Here is a 24,293-nt window from a genome sequence, read left to right as displayed (position 1 = left end):
GGGCTGGGAATTTTAACCATCATTGGTTAATTTCCCTGGCACGGGGGCTGAGTGTATGTGTTGTCTTCATCATCATTTCATCCTCATCACAATGCGCAGGTCGCCTATGGGAGTCAAATGAAAAGATCTGCACGTGGCGAGCCAAACCCGTCCTGGGATCTCCCGGCACTAAAAGCCATATGCCATTTCATTTCATTTCCATTGTTCTACTGTATACATTCTCGTGGTTGATTATTCTTTGTAAACGATTTTGGCACTAGTCTTTGTACATCTAGCGATCTAGATCAACTTTTTAAAACTAAACTTTGTCATCACCCTTTGTAATCTACTCACACTATATCTTGCCTCAACTTCACTTGTGAAATTTGCGTTGGATTCCCATTTGAATTATTTATGTTATTCTTTTGTACCCTGCTGGGTGGTAATGTACACACATATATACTGAAGTCAAAGTTGTTGTTGTTACTATTGAAACTATCTTTCCTTTAATTGTACACACTGCTACCACCTTTCTGGATTCCGAATCCCTCTGGGCTTGTTTTCCACTGAGTACCTCCATTATAATAAGTATTTCATTATTATTATTATTATTATTATTATTATTATTATTATTATTATTATTATTATTATTATTATTATTATTATTATTATTATTGATCTTAAACCTGTACTCCGTCATCGAACTCAGACTTTGCCCCAACGTGTAAACAATTGTGGATAGACTCAGAGTTTGAAAGTTATTGAATTACTTATAACGATTACATTCTCAGTGATTTTTACTTATTATCGTTCCTTTCTACAAAATAAAATTTTTACTTGTAATTTATTTCTTAAAATAAAAATTGTAATCATTACATTCTAGTGATTGATATACATTATGTGAAAGCAGAAAGATAACTGTTTTAGTTCTACGACAGCAGAACCAGTGCTTCATCAGTTTTGAACCAGGTGTTTTCTTGGCTCTCCAGTACTTTCAAAGACATCGTATTTATACCAATGATGTTCTTAAAAAATTAAATGCAGGTATCTCTTTAAATTCCCTGTAGGGAGTCTTTTCAGTAAAGGAAAGATGTATTTTCCCCCAAAGAGGTCAAAGCTTAGCAAAAATAATTTTAAGAAATTTTAAGTAAATAGCAAGTTGTCTGAAATGTTAAGCCACAAAACTAAAATAAAAATGATGGGAAAAGATAAATTCACAAGTTCCACCTAGTGATGATAGCCACTTGGTCCGTCATAGTCAACCTCCGCTATTAGTAGAGAGGTAGGCTACATTCTGTACTGTAGTGCAAAGTAAGGAAATGTGAGAGTGAGTGATAAGTTGAACATTTATTTTCCATTCTAACAGCCAAAAAATGCTGAGATTGAAATCTGAAGTAAAAAGAAAACGTGTAGTTTTAACCATACAAAATACAGTTCTTGACAATTAAATTTGAAAACATTTCCTAACTGATTTGTCTCCTTATAGCATCAGAGTTCGGTGTGGGTGTGACAACAGTGCGGGACCTAATGAAGAATAAAGACAAAGTGTTGCAGTTTGCGACGAGTTCAGACAGTTCACATGGACTCGCTAAAAACACAAACTAAAAAAAAAAACAATGAAAGCATCATCTTTAAAAGAACTAGATGCTGCATCATTCACGTGGTTTCAGCAAAAGAGAGGCGAAGTGGTCCTATGATAACAAGGCAGGCACAAATTTTTCACGGAAAGATGGGGCTCTCAGAGTCCTCACCAGCGTCCAATGGTTGGCTACCAAGATTTAAAGACAGATATGGCATTTGAGAATTAAACTTCAAAGGAGAAAAACTAAGTGGTGACAGCAGTGCAGCAGAGAACTTTAGGTACGAGTTTAAGCGCATAATTGAGAGATACAATTTCGTTCCAAGTCAAGTGTACAATGTCGATGAAACTGGACTTTATTGGAAGTGCTTACCCAGTAAAACACTAGCAGCTGCTGAAGAGAAATCAGCTGCTGGTCACAAATCTAGTACCGTAAAGAGCGTGTTACCATCTTGTGCAGTGCGAACATTAGTGGCGACCATAAATTAAAATTAGTTGTTATTGGTAAAGCAAAAAATCCGTGTTCTTTCAAAGGAACAGTGATGAAATATTTCCCAGTAGATTATTGTCATAACAAATCTGCATGGATGACAGGACTTGGTTCCATAATAAGTTTGTTCTGCGGGTTTGAGATTTCTTGGCGTCCAAAGGCTTGGCATCAAAGGCCGTCGCTTTTCTTGATAATGCACTCTCACCCTGATGATACAGAGTTGAAATCAGAGGATGCAAACATTTTTGTTTCCTATTTGGCACCTAATGTAACTTCATTAATTCTGCCGATGGACCAAGGTGCATTATAAGCGGGAATTGCTTGGCCTTGATGGCTGAGTTCTGGAAAAAACTCAATATTAAAGAAGCACTTATCTTGCCCAGAAATCATGGGATTATTATTCCAACTCACGTAGGGTTAGGGTTGGGGCCCACACCTATTTCCCAAAAGAATATCCCTCCATTTCATATTGGTGGATATGCAGGAGAATAATATAAACCAACTCTTTTGCGCCATTATACATGCCATTTAAGACAAAGACATTACATTAGATGCAATTTATTATAGAATGCTAATTTTAAGTCTTTTACCTTTTGAGTTGGTATGAACATTTTATGACTGTAAAGTTCTGTTGAATGTTCTTTCTTTTTTTTTCTCTCTCTCTCTCTAATGAATTTGTTAGTTTTTCCTATGCAATTTGGCTTTCTCATTATCTCCAACCTCCCTTACTCAACTCTTGTTCTTTTCTGACCCCAACAGTATTACGTATGGAGGCCTACGGAGTCTTATTTTCATGTTCTTTGTCACCCTTGTCATTCTTAGGTCAATACCTTCGTTTTTAGATGTATCGGACCCCTTCTGTCATGCTCTCTTTATCCGCTTTTGTGACTATTTGATTATCAGTAATGAGCTTTGAGTTTTGAAGCTTGGGTTGCTGAATTTTCCAGTTTGATTATTCTTAGTGCATCATTGCCTGTTACATTTTTTATCATGTCTGTGTTGTATATAGGGAGTAATGGATTGGAATAAATTATCAAGGGAAATGTTCGATAAATTTCCAAGTTCTTAGAAAACATTTAAGAAAAAGCTAGGTAAACAACTGATGGGGAATCTGCCACCTGAGCGACAGCCCTAAATGCAGATCACTGATTGGTTATGCTGTTGCATGCAATTACAACATCAGTGATTAGCTGTTTTATGTATAATGTTCTTGACAATTAAATTGGAAAAAAATTTCTAACTAAATTGTTTCCTTATTTGAAAAGTCTGCATTGGATCTCTTTCCGACTTTTGACCAGAACTCGATCTGTGACAGTCTAAAGAACCTCACAGTTATAAATTAACTAAGTCCAAACTTCCGTTACAACAAATTTATACGAACTTTTCAAAATAACAAGTAAATTCATCCTTCTCATTATCATAAGATTTTAGATTGCAAAACTGTAACGAATAAGTGCTTGCCAATAGACAGGTATCACTAGCCCTAGATTTCAACAAACAGAACAGTTACCTGAGAAGCATCCAGGATAGCTTTGGGAAGCAACTCATCAGCTGAGCCAATATCCTTCGAGAATCTGTTGAGTATTCGACCTGGAATAGCAGAGAACAAGACTTAAGGGCTGATGATTCTTGCACAATAATCACTTATGAACCACAACCAATAATAGCTGGATACTTCTCTACCCAATGACAGAGGACACATTATTTGGGATCTGTCACGATTTTACAAAATCACTTACATGCTACGTAACAATGTCTTATTGTCCTTAACCTCTTGTATTTTCCTATCTTTTATAAGCAATTGCATAACCATATTATTTGTCTTTGTTATGCTTTCACCTGCCAACTATCAACCTCATGGTCCATACCAATGTATTATACAACAAAGTGAAGTAAACCAATAAATCCACCTATCATCATCATCATCATCGGTTTGCCCTTCCAGCGAGCCAGGTAGGATGTTTGAAAACGAGCGTCTTCCAAAGTTGCTTATTCAAAAACATTTCGTTGTCCATGACAGATTCCCAATTCCATTCTCTTCTCTCCACGTCTTCCCTCAGTTGGTCCATCCATCTTCTTCTTGGTCTTCCAGCTGGTCTTCTACCTGTTATTCTCTTTTCCAAATAAGCACACGCTAACCTTGTGCTATTCATTCGTTTAACATGCCCAAACCATTTAAGTCTAGATGACCTAAGTCTTTCGTCCATGGATTCATTTAGACCTAGGTTAGATCGGATCTCATCATTTTTCACATGATCAAGTCAGGTCTTTTGGAGGGCAGTTCTAAGAAATTTCATTTCACAGGCTTGAATCCTACTACAATCCTTTGATGTTAGTGTGCAGGTTTCCAGAGAATATGTAAGGATGGGAATGATATATGACTTGTACAGGGTCATTTTTGTTCTTTGTGGGACCTTCTTATCCCATAGTAGGTGTCTAACGATACTGTAAAAGTTAGCGCCTTTGGTTACTCTGTTTGTTATTTCTAACTCAGCTCTATTATTACTGGCCATTATGCTTCCTAAATAACTGAATTGGTGTACTACTTCAACTTGGTGGTCCTGTATTTTTATGTTGCATTCTGTATTATGTCTTCTGATTTTCAATGCTACTGTTTTTGATGGGTTCAATTTCATTCCATAATCATCAAACTTCTTACACCATGCATTCAGATTATTTTGCACTTCCTTCTCTGTTTCATCCCATATTGTCACATCGTCTGCAAACACCAGAGCCTGAAGATCTTTATTACCTTTTCCTTTTAGTTCCTTTAAAATGGTATCCATAACTGCTATCAATAGAAGAGGTGATAAGGCACTTCCCTATTGTACTCCTTTGGTTGTATTGAACCATTCAGAGTGACTATCTCCAATTCTGACACAGCTTTTGCAATTAGTATACAGCATTTGGATCTTCCTAATAAGGTACTCCGGTACACCAAGTTTTCTAAGACTTTTCCAAATAGTTGATCAAGGAACATTATCATATGCCTTTTCAAGGTCCATAAACACTATAATTAGGTCTTTTCCTCTTTCCCTGTGTTTCTCTGCCAACATCCTCAAAGCAAATATCAGATTTGTTGTGCTTCTTCCAGTCCTAAAGCCATGTTGTTCCTTTTCTAAGATAGGCTCTAGTATATCCCTTACTCTGGCTTCAATGATCTTCTCCATAATTTTAAGGCCGTGTGATAAGAGGGTAATGCCTCTGTAATTTTTACTTTTCCTTCTACTCCCTTTCTTAAAGATAGGAATTATCACCCTTTTTGTCCAATCTTCAGGTATTTCATTATCCTTCCATATTGTTCTGAGAACTCTATACAGCCACTGTATTCCTGGTGGACCAGCAGCTTTAATCATGTCAGCTGTAACTTCATCAGCTCCTGCTGACGTATCACTTCTCATCCTATGGAGAGCTTGCTCTACTTCTGTCCATGTAATTGGGGTATCTTCCTCTATTGTTTTCTGTCCTACATCCTCAACAGAGATCTCATTAGAGCCATTTAAGAGCTTGTCAAAATAATGTCCCATTGTATCCGTGATATCTTTCATATTGCAAACTATATTCCCATCTGCTGTCTCCAGAGCTGTAATTGCTTCTTTATCTGATCTTTTTTACTTTTTACTATTCCATATATCATTTTCATGTTCCCTTTAGTGTCTTCTTCCAGTTTAGTTGTAAATTCTTTCCAACTTTTCTCTTTTTCTTCCTGTACAATTTTCTTGACTTCCAACTTTCTGTATCTATATTATTTTGCCATCTCTTCCAATTTATTGTTGTCTCTTCGGTCAGACTTAGCCACATCAAGAACGTTTTTGGCTTTATTCCTTTTCATTATGGCTTCTTTCACTTTATCATTCCACCAAGATGTTCTTTTCTCTCTCACTCTTCTACTTGTTGTTCCACATATTTTATCTGCACTACCAACCAGACTTGCCTTAAAATCATTCCATTCTTCATTACCTTTCTTTGTGTCTGTTACTGGTATTTTAGCTCTGATTTCCTCTTGGAACTGCTGTTTGACTTCCAGATCTTTCAATTTCCAGTCTTTAATTTGTGGGTTTTTCTTCTTGTTTACTTTAATAATAAGTTTGGGGACCCTTAGGTCTGCAATGAGGAGTCTATGGTCACTATCAAGGCTCTCACTAGGTATCACTTTTACATCATCCACCTTTTCTCCACTTGACCAGCTCAGCTGTATCTTGTTATCTTGTGGCTATCCCATTTCTGAAACCATGAGTTCTTCACCAGAAGTTGGTTTCGTGTACATAGATCAAGCAGAAGTTCACCCTCCTCACTTTCATTACCAAATCCATATGAACCAATAATTCCTTCGTAACCTGACCTATCAGTTCCTACTTGGGCATTAAAATCCCCAATTATCATTATGTTCTCTTCATCAATGATGTCCTCTAGTTTTTTCTAGGAAGCTTACTTTTTGGTCATCGCTACAACCCTGCTGGGGAGTATAAACTTGGATCACAGTTTGAGTTTCTCCATTTAGGCATATTTTAGCTTTGATAAATCTCTCATTGGTGAATGAGACATCTGTTACACTATCAATGTCTTTATGGAGTATAAAACCAACTCCATTCCTCGCCACAGCAGGATTACCACTCCAGTATAATTTATATCTGTCCTCTAACATTCTTGTGTTTCAACCTTTCCATTTGGTTTCACTTAGCCCTAGTATGTGAATATGTCTACGGTTCATTAAATCCAAGATTTCGTTGCATTTTTTTGTTAGAGTCATAATGTTTAAGGTTCTAATCTGAAGCTTGTTCCTATGATCGGTTTTTCTCGTGCATCTTGAATGAACATCGGACATGATGTCGTCATTAGTTCCAAGAGTACGTGAAGTATTGTCGACATTCAGAATATGATTCTTTCCCAGGCTCGTTTTTGTTTTGAAAGCAACTGCATTGTACTCCTGTACTGACTTGTTAGGCCTAAGGTACTAGAGGATTTTCTTTCAGGGTGGTTTCCTTTAGCCCTGTCTAACTGCAAGGCAGCAGCTGATGAATTTATGTGTTATTTCCCACACAAAGGTCTCATCTTATCCAACCTTCTAAGGGAAAACTCCTCTGCTCGCAGCTATTGGTTTTCCCTTAGTTTGCCTGGTTTGGTATCGGCCGCCAGACCCTCGGCTAGAAAGTTTACTGTCGCATACAGTAGCAAAATATATTCTAACCTAATTGGTATAATATATTTTTTGTGTCACGCAAATTTACATTTCAGTACTACATATTTCGTTTTAAACATCATCAGCTACAATGCGTTTAGGTGACATAATTAAAGGGCATAAAAACATATTCTTCTCATATTAATCTTAAAACATTCACAACACCATAAAAACTTTGACTTTGTTAAGCCTTGTAGAGGATGAAGATCTCAGATCCACTGAGAAAAAAAAACAACAAGAAAACAAGACACGATACTCTAAGAAGACGGGAATAATTTTTTTTCTCAGTAGATCTGAGATTGCATGTTAACACAAGGCCTACATTTTTAAAGATATTTGGATATGTTATCACAAGTGTTTCAGACTACAAGTTTTTAATCCAAGGCTAGATATAGTTTAATTCATTTACCTCCACCCCACCCTCATCCCCTACAAGGCTTAACAAAGTCAAAGTTTTTATGGTATTGTGAATGTTTTGAGACTAATATGAGAAGAATGTGTGTTGTATGTACGCCATCCTACACATAACCTAACTCTTGTAAAACCTTCAATTATTACATACATACATCATTATTGTACACCGTTATGCCTTTCAGCATTCAGTGTGCAAGCCTCTGTGAATTTACTAAATGTTGCGACAATCCTCTATTTGCAACTAGTGCTGTGGCCTCATTTACTTCTATACCTCTTATCTTGAAATTGTTAGAAACAGTCTATTTAAAGATAAGAATTTCATAATGTTCCGTATTGAACTGAGTTCACAATTAAATTGAAAGAAGTTATGTTATGTTTCAACCATTTAAATACATGTAGAATTAGAAATGTAATGTTACTAGTTGATTATAAGCGGTACCGGTTTTGACCATTGTTCCACGTCATCATCAGCCAATCACTTGAAATATAAAACAATACACAGGAAAATAATAGATGATGTATAAATTTTTCACTAGTTGTAGTTCATGAAGTATTATAACACTTTTGGCAGTAGCACTGCACGTTGAAAGTTTAAATTTAACTACCACTAAGAGTGACTTTTATCCTAAATATTAAACTATTATAAGCTCCTTATGCCATCTCCAGAATAAGGTGCCATATTTACCAGATTTTATTTCGGTGCGCCAGTTTACGTGTTCTTTTCAAACTTTTAACTAACTACTTGTTACCTTCAAAGCAAGACATTCGTAGAGATCTACAATAAGGATTGATTGTGGGACTTTATCATAGGAGTGCTTATAACTACTATATTCTGTCTGCTTGCTAGTCATTTTATACACATTTGTACCTAAAACAGTATCCTCTTGTTTATGTTTTGGAAGTGTAAGAGTGATCGGGATCCTGATCTATCTTTCTTTCAGGTGTGAGATTTTTAGACTGATGATGCCCTCATTATGGGTGAAACATGTCCCTATATCTAATACGTTAAGCACTATTTCTTAAATTTAAATAAAAAACTCGTATGTATTGAACAGGTGGAATTTATAATCTAGTATTATTATTTGACTTCATGATAAGTTGTAGCCGAGATAATTGAACACATTTACTCTTTCTAATGTTGTATTATCTAAACATCGGTTCTCTTCCCTTGAAGGCCATTATTTTTGTCTTTTTTGTTGAAATAATCATATTAAAATGTGAGGAAACATTTTTTATATTGATAACTGATCTTTTCCACTAAAAGAATCATTTATTGGAATTGATTTGAAAATGAACATTGTTGAAGACACCTTGATTTGTGAGAGATGTGAAATACTTGAAAAAATCGTCCATTGGCAAGATTCAATCCAGCGATCCTACTCTTATGAAGCAGAGTTCTGGGCCACGAGCTCGTCATTTTCGCAAACATAGATTGCACATAAGTGCATTGGAAAATTTTATAATTAGTTTCTCAGAAATGGCTGAGAATTGCGTCTTACTGCTTGAACCTGTTATACTCCTGGTCATGCCCTACATGTGTACCAAAGGTAGATCAAATTGGTCGTCCATGCGCCATAGCCTCCTGTTGTGAGTTCTAATGGCACAGTTTTTGCAGATATTTCTGTGCCAGCCTGCTGACCCTGGTGAGGAAGGATTTGTTAGCCTTAATTGATTTTCTTTTCACTTACTTACTTACTTACTTACTTTCCATGTCCAGGCCATATGCAATGTTTCCAAAGTTTAGTGACCAAGATGGCCTTGTCATTTACTTCCAAAATGACCTGGGCTTTGCAGTGTTCACTAAGTCTCCCACAGAGCAGAAGATGTGCTTTGTGTTGGATGGCTTCTTATTCTCACTGTGTGCTGCTTCCTGCCATGAGCAGTCCCCTCTTGCATCTTGAAACATGGGTTCTGAGCCTATTCAGAGATCCCCTGGTGGTGTAAGGGAGATCTCCTCCAAGGTCTATTCCTTTCCTGACCTGCATTTCTCGAACATTCACCTTCTTCTTCTACGTTACATGAGTGCTTTCTTGAGATCCTTGAAGCACCTGGGATCTAGTGAAGAAACTCTTCCTAGACTTCTGGCGTTATTCAGGTGGATGCTGTCCATACAGAGGGTGGCATGGTTCTTCTATTTGCTTTTTAGGCACGGCATCTGTTATCTTCTTCCTTCGCACATCAGGGGGCGCAATTCTGACAGTGGGTAGGGTTTGTGAACGGGTGTTGGTTTAAGGTATCCTGTGATGAAGTGGGCAGTTTCGTTGAGTGCAATATCACAATGGCTTGGATGAGCCGACTCTTCCCAAAAAAGGAGCTGCGTACTCTGCCGCCAACATGCACTGATGTTTGCAGTGTCGCTGGCTGAGTTCTTCAAGTAGAACTGGTGAGTTTGTGAAAGATACTGTTTCTAGAACACACTTTTCCTTTTGTATTCAAGTAATATTGCTTGTACGACAAGGTACAGTATTTGGAGAACGGGCAATGCTGCCATCAATCCCCTCTCCACCAGATGTCAAGATGGAATTCAGCCAACTGTGTCTTACCTGGGTTGGGCTTTAGGTTGTTGGTTTCATAGTACAGCGATAGCTTCTTCCTTGACATTAATCCCCTCCTCTGAGGAAGCAGTGGTCTTAACCGTACAGGTTGTATTACTACTGGCAGAATTTTAGAAATAGTAGTGGCTGGAAGAGGATGCATTTGGATGTGCTAAGAGTAAGTGATATTCGGGTAAGGGGAGATAACGAGGAAGAGATAGGAGATTATAAAGTGTACTTGACGGGGGTTAGAAAGGGAAGGGCAGAGTCTGGGGTAGGGCTCTTTATCAGGAATACCATTGCACGCAACATAGTTTCTGTTAGGCACGTAAATGAGCGAATGATGTGGGTAGATTTGTCAGTGGGAGGAATTAGGACTAGAATTGTGTCCGTGTATTCACCATGTGAGGGTGCAGATGAGGATGAAGTTGACAAGTTTTATGAAGCATTGAGTGACATCGTGGTCAGGGTCAACAGCAAGGATAGAATAGTGCTAATAGGCGATTTCAATGCGAGAGTTGGGAATAGAACTGAAGGATACAAAAGGGTGATTGGTAAATGTGGGGAAGATATGGAAGCCAACGGGAATGGGAAGCGTTTGCCGGACTTCTGTGCTAGTATGTTTTTTTTGTTTTTTGTTTTTTTGCAAGGGGCTTTACGTCGCACCGACACAGATAGGTTTTATGGCGAGGATGGGATAGGAAAGGCCTAGGAGTTGGAAGGAAGTGGCCGTGGCCTTAATTAAGGTACAGCCCCAGCATTTGCCTGGTGTGAAAATGGGAAACCACGGAAAACCATTTTCAGGGCTGCTGATAGTGGGATTCAAACCTACTATCTCCCGGATACAAGCTCACAGCCGCGCGCCTCTACATGCACGGCCAACTCACCCGGTAGTATGGGTTTAGCTGTTACGAATACATTCTTCAAGCATAAGGCTATTCACCACTACACACGGGAGGCTAGGGGTACCAGATCCATAATAGATTATATCTTAACAGATTTCGATTTCAGGAAATCTGTTAGGAATGTACAAGTTTTCCGGGGATTTTTTGATGATACAGACCACTATCTGATCTGTAGTGAACTAAGTATCTCTAGGGCTAGGGTAGAGAAAGTGAAATCTGTCTGCAAACGAATAAGGGTAGAAAATCTCCAGGACGAGGAAATTAGACAGAAGTAGATGTAGACAGTAAGCAGGTTCAGGATATAGAAAGTGAGTGGGTGGCATATAGGGATGTTGTAGTAGAAACAGCAAAGGAATGCCTAGGAACAACTGTGTGTAAAGATGGGAAAAGGCGAACATCTTGGTGGAATGATGAAGTGAGAGCAGCTTGTAAACGTAAAAAGAAGGCTTATCAGAAATGGCTCCAAACAAGGGCCGAGGCAGACAGGGATTTGTACGTAGATGAAAGAAACAGAGCGAAACAAATAGTTGTTGAATCCAAAAAGAAGTCAGGGGAAGATTTTGGTAACAACCTGGAAAGGCTAGGTCAAGCAGCAGGGAAACCTTTCTGGACAGTAATAAAGAACCTTAGGAAGGGAGGGAAAAAGGAAATGAACAGTGTTTTGAGTAATTCAGGTGAACTCATAATAGATCCCAGGGAATCACTGGAGAGGTGGAGGGAATATTTTGAACATCTTCTCAATGTAAAAGGAAATCATCCTGGTGGTGTTGAGAGCAGCCAAGCTCATGGGGAGGAGGAAAATGATGTTGGTGAAATTATGCTTGAGGAAGTGGAAAGGATGGTAAATAAACTCCATTGTCATAAAGCAGCAGGGATAGATGAAATTAGACCTGAAATGGTGAAGTATAGTGGGAAGGCAGGGATGAAATGGCTTCATAGAGTAGTCAAATTAGCATGGAGTGTTGGTAAGGTACCTTCAGATTGGACAAAAGCAGTAATTGCACCTATCTATAAGCAAGGGAACAGGAAGGATTGCAACAACTATCGAGGTATCTCATTGATTAGTATACCAGGCAAAGTATTCACTGGCATCTTGTATGGGAGGGTGCGATCAGTCGTTGAGAGGAAATTGGATGAAACCCAGTGTGGTTTCAGACCACAGAGAGGCTGTCAGGATCAGATTTTCAGTATGCGCCAGGTAAATGAAAAATGCTACGAGAGGAATAGGCAGTTGTGTTTATGTTTTGTAGATCTAGAGAAAGCATATGACAGGGTACCGAGGGAAAAGATGTTCGCTATACTGGGGGACTATGGAATTAAAGGTAAATGATTAAAATCAATCAAAGGCATTTATGTTGACAATTGGGCTTCAGTGAGAATTGACAGTAGAATGAGTTCTTGGTTCAAGTTACTTACAGGGGTTAGACAAGGCTGTAATCTTTCACCTTTGCTCTTCGTAGTTTACATGGATCATCTGCTGAAAGGTATAAAATGGCAGGGAGGGATTCAATTAGGTGGAAATGTAGTAAGCAGTCTGGTCTATGCTGACGACTTGGTCTTAATGGCAGATTGTGCCGAAAGCCGGCAGTCTAATATCTTGGAACTTGAAAAGAGGTGCAATGAGTATGGTATGAAAATTAGCCTTTCGAAGACTAAATTGATGACAATAGGTAAGAAATTCAACAGAACTGAATGTCAGATTGGTGATACAAAGCTAGAACAGGTTGATAATTTCAAGTATTTAGGTTGTGTGTTCTCCCAGGATGGTAATATAGTGAGTGGGATTGAATCAAGGTGTCCTAAAGCTAATACAGTGAGCTCGCAGGTTGCGATCAACAGTATTCTGTAAGAAGGAAGTGAGCTCCCAGACGAAACTATCTTTACATCGGTCTGTTTTCAGACCAACTTTGCTTGACGGGAGCGAAAGCTGGGTGGACTCAGGATATCTTATTCATAAGTTAGACGTAACAGACATGAAAGGAGCAAGAATGATTGGTGGTACAAACAGGTGGGAACAATGGCAGGGTGGTACTTGGAATGAGGAGCTAAAGGCTAATTTAGGAATGAACTCGATGGATGAAGCTGTACGCATAAACCGGCTTTGGTGGTGGGGTCATGTGAGGCGAATGGAGGAGGATAGGTTACCTAGGAGAATAATGGACTCTGCTATGGAGGGTAAGAGAAGTAGAGGTTGACCAAGACGACGATGGTTAGACTCGGTTTCTAACGATTTAAAGATAAGAGGTATAGAACTAAATGAGGCCACAACACTTGTTGCAAATCGAGGATTGTGGCGACGTTTATTAAATTCACAGAGGCTTGCAGACTGAACGCTGAAAGGCACAACAGTCTATAATGATAATGTATGTAGTGGCTGGAGCAGAGTTGCCGCAAGTGTTAACACAATACGTCTATGGAACCAAGCTCCGCATTCAGGTGACAAGAAGGTTCGAACCCCACCACAGGTTGTCTTGAGAATGGTTTTTCTGTGGTTTCCCCGTTTTCACTGCCAGGGAAATGCTGGGACAGTTCCTATTCCTAAGCCACAGCTGATTCCTTTTACCTCCTTACCTGATTTCATTCACCATAATTCACTTCATCTTCATTAGCTCAATTGAAGTTGGCATCAGGCCATTAAATCATACCAGATGATTACATCTCATCTCATCCCTGACCCCACATCAAGAAAGGGGACTAAGGGGTAGATATACATACGGTAGTAGGATTACAGGTGATCTTGATGGAGGAAAGTAGTTCTAACTGGAGGATACTGAAAGCTTCAGAGCTCATGATGATCCCCTGCTTACAGGATAAAGAGAAAGAGATGTTTGTTGAGGCAATGTTATTGGAAGAGGAGAAAACTCCTCAAAAGGAGGAGATGGGGGAGTATTATCTCCACCCCAGGAATGGAGGGATCTCCACAGAACACTATAGACCCTTGCAAAAATTCTAACAGCCAGGCTGAGTGGCTCAAATGGTTGAGGCGCTGGCCCTCTCACCCCAACTTGGTAGGTTCGATCTTGTCTCAGTTCGGTGATATTTGAAGATACTCAAATACGTCAGCCTCATGTCGGCAGATTTACTGGCATGCAAAAGAACTCCTGCAGGACTAAATTTCAGCACCTCGGCGTCTCCGAAAACCAATAAAAAATGGTTCATGGGACGTAAAGCAAGCAACATTAGTAAAATCTAACTGCATAAAGATAGGAAATAAAATGCCCTTCATTGACACAAGCACAACACAGAAACAGTAAGCGCCACTGGAAAGGGGAAGGTTACTGTATCGGCAGGGATTTACATTGTCATTTCAATGATTCTAATCTGTGTTACCTTCATTTTTGCTGATTTAATAGCAGACAATGTGGCATAGGCTTCAATCTTTCAAGATGCCTGATGAATAGAAAGGCATAATATAAACTTATACTACCATAAATTAATGAATTTTGACTCTTAAGTTAAAAATAAACAGTGCAAAACTAACCTTGTTAGCTGTGTGTGGCCCAGACGAGAGCAAAAAGAAAAAAACAGCCATTTTATGAACTTATTCAAACTATAGTAAGTAAAACCTGAAAATGGTTTTCTGATTGTGGCTAGTGGTCCCAATGCTCAATAGTAGCGGTGCTTATTGTTTTAAGGAGAAGTACAATCTGGCAACAAATGAAAATGATATATTTCTCAATGACTCTTGAATAGGAATGATACAGAACTTGAGGTATTTGTCCTGAATCAGTAAATTCATAATTCCAGTTTAATTGGTCCATTATTGGGAATTGTAGGCTAAATTTTCCAGGTAACTCATTCTTGGTTGCCAATGTGCCAATTAAGCCTCATCAGTTGGTAACTAGCACACCTATCAAGACTCACAGCAAATATTTCAAGTTCGCTATGAGAATCAAAATCTGTATCATCTGATGGCCTAGAAGGCATCAATTTTTGTAAAAGAGATCAGGTGTTTCATAGTGCATTGTCACTTCCTGTGGCTCCAGGTAGCCTGTGCAGTGGCCTCCACTACGGCTGTCTATGGTAGATGTAGTGCGGGTCTCTTCTCAGGGCTCCCCTTGGGTTGAGGTCTGTGCCAGACAACCAGTATTTCTTTATATTCATGTATGTACTGTTCAGAATTCCAAATAAATTTCAACAATATTTTCCTCTTCTCTGGTTTAACACGTTCAATGCGGATCATGCGCTGGGCGCGTGACGCTACTTTATAAGCAGGTGTGGAGCACGCGCCTAGTGCGTCATGGGACGGTCACTAGGAAATGTAAATCACAGGTTTTCCGCATGGTAAGGAAGGCTCTAATTATCATCCCGCACATCGTGTAAGTCCAGTCTACTAGCACATTCATCCGTAGCCATATTTGCACATGCGTATTCCGTTTCCCGCGTATTTCCTCTCCAGAGTTGTCATCATACGTCATCATTCATTTATGGGATCCATGAGCAGCAAGACCACTTCACTGCGAGGCAAGAAGCTGCATTTTCTGTTTATTATTACTTCAAGAGAATTACGAGTGATTCCGCTTTTGAAATAAATACGCTAAATTCCATTACTGCAATATGTTCAGGAAAAGAACTGAACTTGTAATTGTCATTTATTCCTGCATCATATTTGTAACTTAAAATAACGTGCATTAATCATTTTTTACTGCGTCGTGATGCTTATGTTATCATTTTATTTATATTTTTTTGGAGATGGCCGACAATGTGCTTCCTTCAACGTTACGAGACCCACCCATTTAACAAAATTGTTTCATTTTTGTTTGTCAAATTCTGTAATAGAGAAGTGTAAATATCAATATATTTATGTGTGTAACATACTTTACGCATTTGTTTGCTATCCGCGGTAAATAATGCACAGTAATCTACCAACGTGCGTGGCGTATGATCCGTCTGGTGACCAGTATTACTTCTCAATTTCAACTACCGTGCGGGTCAGGCACCAGGCGCGTGAGTGGAATAAGTCCACGAGTTTGATAGAACTCGTCCTACCAATGTACAAAACTCTGATAATTACAACTTTTAAAGAGTCCACACAAATATTTTGTTCAGGTTGGCGGGTATGTCAAGCTCTGCTAATATGCAGTAAACGTGTTAAGAGCCACTAGTTTGGCTGCAGGCCCTCCTCCTCCTCCTTCTTCTTCTTCTTCTTGTTCTTCTTCTTCTTCTTCTTCTTCTTCTTCTTCTTCTTCTTCTTCTTCTTCCACGATGGGGTCGGTGGCTGCAGAGTAGGCTTCAGCCTACAAGTAGCCACGGCTGGCCTGTGGTCCGACAACTGTGCACTCCGACCGTCCAACCGAGCAGAGGAGCGCAGGCCGCGGCTCTACGCCTCTGCATTCAGGAGACAGAGAGGGGCTGGTCCCCACAGTCGGCTGCCCTGAGAATGGTTTTCTATTGAGGGGACAGTTCCTAGTATAGTCCACGGCTGGCAACCCTCTCACCTTACCACAAATCTCCTGGCCTGAGAGATGGCATCATTACCTGAGAGGACCGCCTCCCCCTTGAGGGGAGGAATGAAAACATTGCAGTAGTCGCCTCCACTACATGCACTAGCCATGTATCTTAGTAGGTGCCCTAGTTGCCAACTGATGAGCCCAACTGGTCTCACTGGGGCGAAACAATGGCAATGAGTTAGCTGGAAAATTTCTCATTTCCGACAACGGACCAATTCAATCAATCAATCAATCAATCAATCAATCAATCAATCAATCAATCAATCAATCAATCAATCAATCAATCAATCAATCAATCAATCAATCAATCAATCGATACTGATCTGCATTTAGGGCAGTCGCCCAGATGGCAGATTCCCGATCTGTTGTTTCCTAGCCTTATATTGGAATTCTTGAAAAGGATCATAAACATAATGATAGGTCAGCAACGGAAGAGCTAGCAATACAAAAGGAGAATAATACGAACACAAAAACAAAAACGGACAAGGAAATAGCAGGCATCAGGCTTAACTACAGGGAACTGAGCAATGAACACTGGTCTGGATAGATCAAGTAGCAGTAAAATAAGATATTAAAAAAGAAATTTAATGTAAATACAAATAACAAGCAGTTTCCCTTCCTCCCAGCGAACACACAAACTGAAGCTGGAAGACCTGTGTCGACGTGCTCACCTGAGGGGTTGGTGTCGAAGAACCTCATCCTAGTGCGGATAACACTGCGGAACATGAGGTGGTGCAGCTGTTCAGAACACTTCATACAGACTTTGTAGAAGATGAAGGATCGAGTCAGAGCCAGAACAAAGAGTGACGCGATGATAGCTGAATAGATGTAAACGTACGTGTTAACGGGCAGGATCTCCAAATCTGACTCGGTGGTGGTGGTGATATTAGTGTCTGTGGCGTTGGAGTTAGAGAGTACCAAATTCCTCAGCTCCTCTTTGCTTATCCTGTAAAAGGCATTGCTCATTATTCTGGAACAGTCATGAACTAACAATGAAGAGATAAGAAATGCAACATATTGCAGTTCCTAAAGGAAGAAGGACACAGATGTGACTCCTAGGACAATATAAATACACTATCTGATCAAAAGTATTAAAGCACCCGCTCAAAACTGTCCTCTACCAAGGGAACATTTTGGTTTGTACCACACCAATTACAATCAAATTTAACAATCTCACTAAACTGAAAAACAGGAGATGATATGTGTCTGCCTTATCAATATTATACAAAAAACTGTTTGATACATATTATCAATGAATGAATGAATGAATGAATGAATGAATGAATGAATGAATGAATCAATCAATCAATCAATCAATCACCACTGATCTGTATTTAGGACAATCGACCAGGTGGCAGATTCCCTATCTGGCAAAGGAGTGCAAGTGTAGGCACTTTGGGTGTTGCTAGGCAGTAAGGAGTATGAGGAAGGAGTTGAAGAGTTTGAGGCAGATAATTAGGGTTCTCTCAAAGGACAGGAAGGGCAGTAGGCCTCCCTCAAAAAATGTACAGGATACAGTACGAGGGTGGTTTTAAAAGTTCTCGGAATGTACTAGAATTAAGAATCTTACCTCAGTGGAACTGATTTTATTTTTCAACATAGTCTCCCTGTAGACTAATGCATTTGGTCCAGCGATGTTCCAATGCCTTGATCCAAAATGAGATTCCTCCAGGCCTGCAAAATACCTCTCCAATTCGGATGTCAGTTCTTCCCTTGTAGAAAATCTCCGTCCAATGAGGAAAATTTTCAGCTTAGGGAATAGATGAAAGTCTGATAGTGCCAAATCAGGTGAATAAGGTGGATGTGGCAACAATTTGTACCTCAGTTCATGGAAGTTTTGCCATGGCAATAACACTTGTGTGCGGCAGAGCGTTGTCCTGATGAAAGATGACCTTTTTCCTTGCCAAAGCAGGCCTTGTTTCGCGTATCTTTTCCTGTAGTTGGTCTAGGAGGTTTGCATAATATTGCCCCGTACTTGTTTGGACAGTAGGAAGATAATCTATCAGCAGAATGCCTTTTGCATCCCAGAAAACTGAGGCCATGACCTTTCTGGCCGAACGCACTGCCTTTGCTTTCTTTGGTGGTGGTGAATCAGCATGTTTCCACTGCTTTGACTGCTGTTTTGTCTCTGGGGTATAGTAGTAAACCCAAGTTTCATCTGTAGTCACAAACCGGCGCAAAAAGCTTGTTGGTTGCACTGAAAATGGGCCAGACTTTGTTTGGACATTTCCAATCTGGTGCGTTTATTGTTCAATGTCAAGAGCCGCGGCACCCATCTTGCGGATAATTTTTTCATACCCAATTCTTCAGTTAAAATATAATGTACCCATTCAGAAGACATCCCTACAGCTTCAGCAATCTCCCACAGTTTCAGTCGATGATCCTCGATGACCATTTTATGCACTTTTGAGATTAATTCTGGGGTCGTAACACTTTCTGGCCGTCCACTACGTGGATCATCATCCAAACTCTCCCGACCAAATTTAAACATGCTAGTCCACTTGGCAACAGTTGAAAATGAAGGAGCAGAGTCCCCCCAGTGTGTTCTGAAAGTCGGCATGAATTTCCTTTGCTTTCATACCTTTCTTTACAAAGTATTTAATCACTGCTCGAATCTCAGTTTTTTCCATTGTCACAAATCACTACGTGGGAACAACAACAAAGAGTCGTCACTACCACACTCCTGCAGCTAGAGCACTGACGCGCCACGTGTTCACTCACAAAGGATGTGTGATTATTGTGCGGGAACCTCGTTTCTCTAGCACTGACATCTAGCGGTGATTCCAAGAACTTTTCAAACCGCCTACGAAGGTGTAAAAGAGGTATGGGAAAGAAAGGAGGGAATTGTAGAAAACAGGTGGTCTAATGTTTTAAGGGGAAGGAGATTGCAAGCTAAGGGCTCTATTCAGAAACAGAATTCAGGACAGGTGTCTGAGAAATCGGTACGAGTCGCTACAGGTAGAACAACCGAGAGAAGATGAGGAACAGGGAACTGTTGCTGAGAAGTGTGGTAGTAGGAGGAAGGGAAAAGGTAGAAGAGGGAAATGTGGAGTAGTGGATAGGAAAAGACAGGTGGAACAGGGTCATGGAAGGGAGAGAAGGGAGGAGGAAGTAGCCTCAGTAGCTGTCAGAAAAGATAGGGCTGACCAGGAGGAGAGGGGATCAAATGAGGTGGGTAGGGCTGAGGCTCTGGTCATGGGGGATTACATTGTTAGACATGTGGGGAAAGTGTGTGGAGGAAAGGGAACCATGGTAGAGTGTTATCCAGGAATTAGGTTGAGGCAGATGTTGAGAAAAGTAGAAGAGAGGGAGGAGGGAAAGGAGAAGGTGGCAGTGTTTCATGTTGGTACTAACAACGTAAGGCAAGCTGATATAAGTACCAACATAGTTGGAGATGTGTGGGATCTGGCAAATGCAGCACAGGTGAAGTTTAAGGAAGCAGAGATTATTATTATTAGTGGAATACTGTGTAGGACAGATGCTGACTGGATGGTGTTTGGGGATTTAAATGAGACTATGGAGTGGGTATGTCGGAAACTGGGAGTGAAATTTCTAGATCCTAATGGGTGGGTAGGAGATAGGGATCTGCGCTCAGATGGCCTTCACTTAAACCACAGTGGTAAATATAAGTTAGGAAACTTGTTTAGAAGGATTATAGGGATGTACATTCAAGTAGGGATGACACAAAAATGTTAGTACTCAACTGTAGAAATATTGTAAAGAAAGGAATGGAAATAAAATAATAGATATATACCAAACCAAACCAAACCAAACCAAACCAAACCAAACCAAACCGCATAGCGCTACAGCCCGTGAAGGGCCTTGGCCTACCAAGCGACCACTGCTCAGACCGAAGATTACGAGGCGTTGTGTGGTCAGCACGACGAATCCTCTCGGCCGTTATTCTTGGCTTTCGAGATGGGGGCCGCTATGTCACCATCAGATAGCTCCTCAATTATAATCACACAGGCTGAATGGACCTCGAACCAGCCCTCAGGTTCAGGTAAAAATCCCTGACCTGGCCGGGAATCGAACCCGGGGCCTCCGGGTAAGAGGCAGACATGCTACCCCTACACCACTGGGCCGGCAATAGATATATACTTACCAGATACTGTAATAGGAGTTGAATAATGGCTGAGGAATGATATGAAGACCTTGGGGGAAAATAGTGATAGGCTTTATTTTGTAAGTTCTGTGATATAATGAAATTAATTTTCACCAAATATTTGCTGCTAACATTCTTTATAACATCCTGGAGAAAAAAATGCATAAAAAACCAGGATTATAGGGAATCAAAGTAACTTATATTAAACACTGAATATGCCTATCAATTTGAGGGTTATAATTATTTACATGCAATGTGGATAAAGTAGTGAACAATTGACAATACAAGAAAACATCTCTATGAAATATATGAAAATACATACAGAAGGAAACAAATTAGTAACACAATTACAATAATAAAATGCTTTCATTAATGTCAGTTAAGTAGTCTTTCTTACTCTCAACCAGACTTATCTAACTCTCACATCCTCCTCATCAATGAACATTTCTGTACTGTTTGTACCACTGCACTTCAAACTACCATCAAATTCAGAGTATACTGGTGGTACCCACTGAAGCACTTTCCTTACCGCCCTAGGAAAGGAAGAAAAACTCTGAATGTAGACTTATGTTTAATAAAATGAACTAAGTTAAAGAAAAATAATTTAATATGATGTTATTGCTTTTAAGTATCACTAACTACTTTTACGGTTTTAGGATACGCCGAGATGCTGAAATTTTGTCCAGCAGGAGTTCTTTAATGTGCCGGTAAATCTACCGACACCAAGCTGATGTATCAGAGCGCCTTCGAATACCACCGCACTGAGCCTGTATTGAACTCGGTAACTTAAGGTCAGAAAGCTAGAGCTCTACCGCCTAAGCAACCCCCCCCCCCCCCGGCACGATAAAGAGATGTCCGTACGTTTTATTTTTAATGTCACATAATGCAGTTACTCAAATATTTTAAAGAAAATAACAGGTAAACTAATTATAACCTACAACAGATCACCGGTACATCAACAAGTGAAAGAAGTTATAACCCCCATAGTCGCATACAGGGCGTGTAAAGAGCGGATACGTTAAAAAATGTCAGTATAATGACGTGTTAGCATGATTTGATAATAATAATGAATACTAATGCTAATACTTTTGCAAAAGGTATTTTATACCACAGCATGTAAATAGTTACAACCAACATTCAAAACCATATTGTAAACAAAGCCACTAGCCAACTCGTAAATGTACTTGTTCACTACTTCCAGATGAACTTCCATCATATTCCTGGGTTTCAACGTAATCCAGATCCTTTAAATTGTCATCGCCGTCCATAAACACTTTTCTTGCACCATAAATGACATTTTCTTTGGCAGAAAGCACATCATTAGAAACATGATCCGCCTCTTGGAAATCTGACTGTCATTGTTTACTGCAGAGACATGTGGCTTGTTATAAAAATGAAGCTGAATTGTGCTGCCATCTCTCAATATATTGACTAGCTTCTTGATAAAAATGAAACTTCATGTTGGATAGAACTGTTTTCTACAAAAAATTAAAATTTTAAAATTTGAGGGTTATCACTATTTTTCCCCCGAGGTCTTCATATAATGGATGCAGAATTATTCTCACAGAACTGGAGTGCGTATAGTAGAAATAGGATAGGAATGGTAGGAGGGGGAGTATTCATTCCGGTGAAAGAAGAATTTGTAAGCTATGAAAAAGTTAGGCCTAAAGATGAGAAACATGAAATTCTAGGTGTAAGGCTCATCTCTAAAGATAATAGGCAACTTGATGTCATTGGAGTAGTGCTGATGCTGATTCAGAATTATTTGATAAGATATGGAAAGGAACGTGATAGTAGCAGGTGATCTCATTTTACCAAATGTCAGTTGGGAAGGTAATGCGAATGACAGGAAGCATGGCCAACAAATGGTAAATAAATTAATATGGGAAGGGCAGCTGATTCAGAAAGTGATGGAACCAACTAGAGGGAAGAATATTCTGGATGTGGTGATGGTATAACCAGATGAGCTCTATAGAGAAACCGAAGTAATAGATGGTATTAGTGATCAAGAAAAAAATAAATGCAAAAGAAAGGAAGGTATTAAAATTAGGACTGTTAGTCAGTATCATATGGCTGATAAAACAGACATGAGGGAGTTTAAAAAAAGTAACTATGATCGGCGGAAAACGGTAAATAAAATGAAGATTCTGGGATGGGTTTAAAGCAATTGTTGTGTAATGTGAAAATAGGTTTGTACCTTTAAAGGTGGTAAAGAATGGTAAAGATCCAGTATATTATAACAGGTAAAGATCCACTATATTATAACAGAGAAGTAAAGAGACCAAGGAATAGGAGCAGGTTTGAAAGAAATAGAGTTAGAAATGGCTGTGGATATAAGGAGAAATTTAAGGAACTTACTAGGAAATTGAATAAATAAGTCAGCTAAGGACAACAAGATGGCAAGCATAATGGGCACCCATACAAATTTTAGTGAAAAATGGAAGGGTATCTATAGGTACTTTATGGCAGAAACAGGTTCTAAGAAGGACATTCCAGGAATCATTACTGAACAAGGGGAGTGTGTATGCAAGGATCTTCAAAAGGCAGAAGTATTCAGTCAGCAGTATGTAAAGATTGTTGGTTACAAGGATAATGTCCAGATAGAGGAGGTGATTAATACTAAAGAAATATTATAATTTACCTATGATAACAATGACATTTACAGTAAAATACAAAAGTTGAAAACTAGAACAGCAGCTGGAATTGATAAGATTTCTGGGATATACTAAAGACAATGGGTTGGGATATAGTACCACATCTGACTACTTATTTGATTATCGTTTACATGAAAGAGCTATAGCAAATGAATGGAGAGTTGCTATAGTAGCCGCTGTGTATAAAGGAAAGAATGATGGACATAAAGATGAAAATTACAGGCCAGTCAGTTTGATGCATTGCATGTAATCTTTGGGAAAGCATTCTTTCTGATTATATTAGACATGTTTGCAAAATTAATAACTGGTTTGATAGAAGGCAGTTTGGGTTTAGGAAAGGTTATTCCACTGAAACTCAACTTGTAGGATTCCAGCAAGATATAGCAAATATCTTCGATTCAGGAGGTCAAATGGACTGTATCGCGATTGACCTGTTTCAAGGCATTTGATAGGGCAGATCATGGGAGACTACTGGCAAACATGAATGCAATTGGACTAGAAAAAAGAGTAATTGAATGGGTGGCTATATTTCTAGAAAATACAACTCAGAGAATTAGAGTAGGTGAAGCTTTATCTGCCCCTGTAATAATTAAGAGGGGTATTGCTCAAGGCAGTATTAATGGACCTTTATGTTTTCTTATATATATCAATGATATGTGTAAAGAAGTGGAATCAGAGATAAGGCTTTTTTCAGATGATATTATTCTGCACAGAGCAATAAATAAGTTACAAGATTGTGAACAACTGCAAAATGACCTTGATAATGTTGTGAGATGGACAGTAGGCAATGGTATGATGATAAACAGGGATACAAGTCAGGTTGTGAGTTTCACACATAGGAAAAGTTCTCTCAGTTTTAATTACTGCATTGATGGGGTGAAAGTTCCTCTTGGGGATCATCGTTAAGTACCTAGTGTTAATATAAGGAAAGATCTTCATTGGAGTAATCACATAAATATGATTGCACATGGTCATGAGGGTATTTAGGGTTTGTAGTAAGGATG

The 24,293-nt window shown here is 39.3% G+C and overlaps 1 protein-coding gene across 1 annotated transcript in view; it reads right to left on the bottom strand.

Moving 5' to 3' along the window:
• The window catches only part of LOC136883349 (probable multidrug resistance-associated protein lethal(2)03659), a 274,390-nt gene that overhangs the window by 89,498 nt on the left and 160,599 nt on the right, over window positions 1-24,293 (bottom strand). Inside the window, exons 14-15 of the mRNA XM_067155603.2 lie at window positions 17,202-17,476; window positions 3,559-3,638 (exon numbers count right to left, since the gene is read on the bottom strand). Coding sequence (XP_067011704.2) covers window positions 3,559-3,638; window positions 17,202-17,476 — 355 coding nt within the window. The remainder of the gene's footprint in view (window positions 1-3,558; window positions 3,639-17,201; window positions 17,477-24,293) is intronic.

Source organism: Anabrus simplex, chromosome 1 (assembly GCF_040414725.1).
Source record: "Anabrus simplex isolate iqAnaSimp1 chromosome 1, ASM4041472v1, whole genome shotgun sequence".
Lineage (NCBI taxonomy): Eukaryota > Metazoa > Arthropoda > Insecta > Orthoptera > Tettigoniidae > Anabrus > Anabrus simplex.
Note: the sequence above shows the minus strand (reverse complement) of the source record. Positions and strands in the feature narration are given on the sequence as shown.